This window comes from Elaeis guineensis, chromosome 8 (genome assembly GCF_000442705.2).
Source record: "Elaeis guineensis isolate ETL-2024a chromosome 8, EG11, whole genome shotgun sequence".
Classification (NCBI taxonomy): Eukaryota; Viridiplantae; Streptophyta; class Magnoliopsida; order Arecales; family Arecaceae; genus Elaeis; species Elaeis guineensis.
Window position 1 is genome coordinate 138728299 of NC_026000.2, and position 5060 is coordinate 138733358.

The following is a 5060-nucleotide window of genomic DNA, read 5'->3' on the forward strand; positions in this document are numbered from 1 at the left end:
GGGTGGATGGAATAGAAATAGGTGGGGTTTTAAAAGGCTCGACAGGCTAAGACTGCGGTGGGCTATAGAAGTAGAAGTAGTTTTCTTTCCCTTTCGCTTAGCTTTCTGTCTCTTCTCCTCTTCCCGTCCGCCCATTGGTTCGGATGTGGGATGGGTGACCCCAACAGCAATAGCAGCGGCGGCAGCAGCAGCGCCACTTGGTCATTTTCCGGTCCCTCTCCCTCCTCCACTTCATCCTCTTCTGGCCAGCACCATCAGGGCCTCATCTCCTTGATGGGCCACGTCCCTCCTCCGCCGGCGGTGCAGATGCTCCTTCCGTCCTGCCGTCCCTCCTCCGGCGTCGGCGGCGGCGGACTCTCCCTCCCTCAGGGCCAGGATCTTGAACCTCATGATTGTGAGAGTGAGGTGGTTGTGCTGCAGCTCCATCCCCGAGCTGCTCGCGTTTGCTTCTTTTCTATTATTACTCTTGTTGCATGGTTTGGTTCATTAATTAATTATGGCTCCCTTGTAGGAGGGCGTCGAGGTGGGCGAGGAGCCCGCGAAGCCGGTTCCCTCTCGAGGTTCCGGCTCCAAGAGAAGCAGAGCTGCCGAGGTTCACAATTTGTCCGAGAAGGTGCTCTCTGGATTGCCGCATTTCTTGCTTTATAAATAATCTGAATGCTCTTTCTCTTGTCGTGATTCGTTTGACTTGTGGAAAAAATCTGTGATCTTTGGCTGCTGCTTCGATTGTTTGAATACAGAGGAGGAGAAGCAGAATCAATGAGAAGATGAAAGCGCTGCAGAATCTGATTCCCAATTCGAACAAGGTTTAATTGTCCAAAGCCTTTTTGCCTCCATTCGATTTTGAGGGCAGCACGAGTTTTCTTTTCTTTTCTTTTTTTCTTCAAAAAAAAAAGGATTTTCTTTCATTTAATGTAATTTTCATTTTAGTTAAATTATGTTTTGAAGCAGACTGACAAGGCTTCCATGCTCGATGAGGCCATCGAATATCTCAAACAGCTCCAGCTCCAAGTACAGGTCAGTTCAGAACTATTAAAATCCTCATTCATCCTTATGAAAATTTGCAGCAATGTTTTACTCCTTTTAGTTCATGAATATGCGAAATGACATTCCAGCTGGTCTGTTCTTTGTCCGATGGATTTTGTTTTTTTTCTTTTTTCTTTTTTTGTGTGTGTGTGTGTTAAAATTTGAGCTGGGATTTTGGTGGCACATAAACATGTGCAATTGATTCATAATAAGTCGTGCACAAGCTGTCCCTGGGTGCCCTAGCATGTTGCAGTAGTCTGGTTGTTCATCAATCTCGAGAACTAATCCTCTAATTTTACTGGGCTTCATTAAGAATGATGCAAGCACAGCTTAGGTCACTGTCTTGCCTCCATTTTTTATGAAAAAGGCCACCGAGATCGTCTCTCTCTCTCTCTCTCGACGTACAATGGATGAGAAAGGGATCTTCCCCCTATTTATTAATGATCAAAATAGTTACAGCAGGTGAAAGAAGAGGTGTACGAAAAGCATTCACAGAAAAGAAAAGAAACTCGGTTTAACGGAATTGTGAAGTAGAGATTTCAGCCTGCTCCAAAGATGAATGTGATTGTCCTCATCTTTCTTGAATAGATAGCAAAGTGGCATCGAACCAATCCACATGTCCTCCCAAAAGTGAATATTCTCCCCATTTCCAATATTGAAGCTGACACAATTCCAAAATGCCTTAGTTTACAAACAAATATCCTTCCAAATAGAGGAAAGACCAATGAGGCTTTTCCTTATTCTCATTCCAAATTTTCCTTTAGAATAATGGACACAGCTAATCTATTCCCACCAAGGGTTATTTGATCTATTCAAGCTTCCAAGTCCATCCAGCAAAAGGGTCTGATTCATCCGATCAATATTCTTAATACATAGACTACCTTGTTCCCCCAACCTGCACATAGTATCCTAGTTCACCAAACAATGAAACTCACTAACACTTTGCTTTCCTTTCCTTCCCACAAAAATGCTCATTCTCATTTTTTCAATTCTGTTAGATATCCATCTTGGTAGTTTGAACATAGACATGAAGTAAGAGGGCAAGGCTGTCAACAATGAGTTGATTAAGGTCAATCCAGTGCAGTTTGGAATGATTTGATGAATTTTACTTGTGCGCAGAACTTACTGATACATCGGGAAGGACTGTGAAATTGCAGGGACTCTTAATTGTGGAATTTGGTAAATGACTTCATTTTGGTCTTTGCTGTGGTTTGCGGGTTGCGTATCCCAGGTTTACATGATTTGTTTTGCTGATTGGCTGTTTTGTTGATGCACTATGGGAGAAGTTATCTTTGATTGTTATGTGATGGAGAAATAGTATGTTTAAGGCTTCAAATTTTTATACGTAAACATCTCGTTGCTGACCTTCCCTCATCAAATGCTTAAATTTGCTGCTCCTAATGCCCAGCCTTCTCGAAGATGCCTGCCCATGATGTTCTCAGTCTCTCTGGTTTGTCTTTTTTTCTTTTTCCTTCTTTTGGGAGGGATTGAGTGGACTTCATTGGTTTTGGATTTCAGTCAATTTAGACCAAGGTTATTCATACATTGTTAGGTGTTTATCGAATGAGATTATGCCTTGCTCTTTTTACTTATTGGTTCTTGCAATTTCGGAAGGTTACTCAAACTTCAAAATTCATAAAATGCTAAAAGAGAAATGTAAGTCTAGAATTTCAATGAAACTTTTTTTTGGTAAAACACAACCGTTTAATTGATAAAGTACAATTTATGGACCACCAAACATTATGCAAAAGGAAGGAAAAACAACTCAAAATTTATTTCGAAAATGAGTAGTTATGAAGATATTGAAAGCAAACATGGGAGGGGATTGAAGCTTCCTAACTGGTATAGTTTCTTCATTTCTCAAAGAAATTGAAATGATAGAAGTAGAATATAAGTGTCCCTTCATATGGCAATTACTACAACAGAAATAATGTGTTGCAACAATGAGACTGGACGCTATTCCATTCTTTTTCCAATAAATTTTATGGAATTTATATGATTTTTGTAATGCAAGATTAAAATGTGCTATAAATCAATTTTGCAGTAACTGAATTCAAATTGTATAAATTGCAATTTGCGAAGGACCAGTTTCTAATGCTGTATTCATGCTTTACCTATATTTTACTTGAGAGATTTGATCTGCAAATATGGTAAACTTGGATTCAATGCTCTCTCTCTTGTTGATAAAGAACTAAAAGAAGTTATCAGCAGGTTTTATTTGTCTTTGTATAATTACATAGCATACAAAATGAAATATATTCAAACTCTGCATGTTGGTACTCAACCAAGTAGTACTGCTTACATGCAGATGAAATGTTTCTGTTTATAGTGTTCTAATTATCCATTCAAGAAGATATTAATATTATTCTTATAATTCTATCATGCTTGTGAGTAAATCTCATTTCATCTTTGATTCCATTTAGACATTTGAACCTTGGCAGATGTTGTCAATGAGGAATGGTTTAAATCACCCCATGTATCTATTTGGAGCATTACAACCTTTCCCGGCTTCCCAGATGTGCATGGGATTTGGTGCAGATAATGGCACAGCAATGAGCATGGGAGTGGGCGTGCTGCCCCCGAACCAAGATTCAGCTGCTCGGAACTCATTTGATCCATCAAATCAGTCTACACCTTCCCATGAATCTATAGTCATACCCAGCGTAAAAAATGTCACTAATCCAGAAAATTCCTGCAAGATGGGGCCATCACATTCTCAGCAGGCTCCTTTTCAGTTACCTGTATCTGCAGAGGTATGTCTTTTCATATTTTGTAATTACTATAGTGGTCCAGAATGACCAAGTATGGACTGTTGAACCTAGAGTTCATGAAAGAAAAACAATTGAATCGTTCGTTAGTGCAAAATCTCGTCATTAACCAAATGTTTCTTCTATTGTTGAAGTAGATATTCACAGGAGACATGGTGACAAGACGGCAGTTAGCTGCAGGTCAGACTACAAGGAATCTGCCAGGTAAATCGACAGTTTTAAACAGCCATTTGATGCTAACTCTTATTATTTTTTGTTCGTGACCTTATATTTCTTCTGAAAGAGAACGAGATGAAGTGCATGGCTGTTGCAGCTTCGCAACGTTTTGGTGGGCAACCATCATCACTGGTGGATGACAATTTGGAAGAATGTGTCATAGGTAGAGAAAGGGCAGAAGATATGCCATCCAAGGACCCAGAAAACCGGAGTTTTGTTCAGCATTTGCATGGGTAAGCTTCAAGATGTATGTTAACTCGGCCTGCTGGTTTTTTACTTAATTGTCTTTGCTGGTTATTTTTTCATGCAACCATCTTGACCAGCTTGCAGGCTGGAAGAAGGTTTCCCAGTGCTGATGCAAAGGAAGAACCACTGCATTTTTGAAGCCCACCACCATGGCCTTAGAATGCTTTGCTGACTGCAAACTTCATTATGCAACAAAATATGCTCACCTGTCCCTTGAATTGCCAATGTATTATATATGTTTTAAGTAACTTGGACGCGGATGGATTTTGTATTTTGAAATCACATTCCTTCAGCACCATGCAGCGTGAAGTGTACTCCATTGGTGAAGCAATCCATGTTTATTGTAAAAAAGAAAAGTAGAGGTAATCTTCATCAACATTGGATCCGTTTTGGATCGAGAATTTACTTGAAAAGCATACCGTGTGTTGGCAATATTGTACTGGATGTATCATTTGAAGAAAAACCAGGTTTTGTTTGGCAACACATTTGTCTTCTTTCTTCCCCTGATGGTGTATGGTGGCTTGCATGATCGTATTTGGTGTTCAACTTTTAATGGTGTTTAACCATTTTGCTTCGAGCTACGGGATGATATTCGGGGGATGGTCCTGTGGTGAATATATCATGAAGGCCTGTTTGTTAATATCTCTTTTTGATGATGTAAAGAAGCTTTCCAATTGGTGTGGCACAGCGGGTGGACCTTTTTCCAGGTTATCACATGCTTGATAACGGAAGATAAGGATTGCTGCCAGGACATAATTACCGTGGCACACATGGTTGCCAGCAAAATGCAGCCTAGGAAAGGGC

General features: G+C 40.2%; 1 protein-coding gene across 6 annotated transcripts; it reads left to right on the top strand.

Annotated features, from left to right (window-relative positions):
- Positions 1-4737, top strand: LOC105049473 (transcription factor PHYTOCHROME INTERACTING FACTOR-LIKE 13). Of its 6 annotated transcripts, none has more exons than XM_073261920.1 (8): positions 1-408; positions 512-613; positions 741-806; positions 952-1017; positions 3468-3779; positions 3932-3998; positions 4078-4257; positions 4334-4737. In XM_073261920.1, the coding sequence occupies exons 1-7, from the start codon at positions 151-153 to the stop codon at positions 4245-4247; spliced, it is 1041 nt and encodes a 346-aa protein (XP_073118021.1). In that variant the 5' UTR covers positions 1-150; the 3' UTR covers positions 4248-4257; positions 4334-4737. The 6 variants fall into 6 exon arrangements, with proteins under 6 accessions (XP_073118021.1, XP_073118022.1, XP_073118019.1 ...); XM_073261921.1 differs by having other exon boundaries at positions 4341-4737; XM_073261918.1 differs by having other exon boundaries at positions 5-408; positions 4108-4243.
- Positions 4738-5060: the final 323 nt, after the last annotated feature.

Coding starts and splice junctions, on each gene's coding strand:
- LOC105049473 (XM_019852463.3), top strand. CDS start 151: ATGGGTGACCCCAACAGCAATAGCAGCGGCGGCAGCAGCAGCGCCACT. Junction 807..951: donor TGATTCCCAATTCGAACAAG/GTTTAATTGTCC, acceptor GTTTTGAAGCAG/ACTGACAAGGCTTCCATGCT. Junction 4,244..4,333: donor TTTGTTCAGCATTTGCATGG/GTAAGCTTCAAG, acceptor CATCTTGACCAG/CTTGCAGGCTGGAAGAAGGT.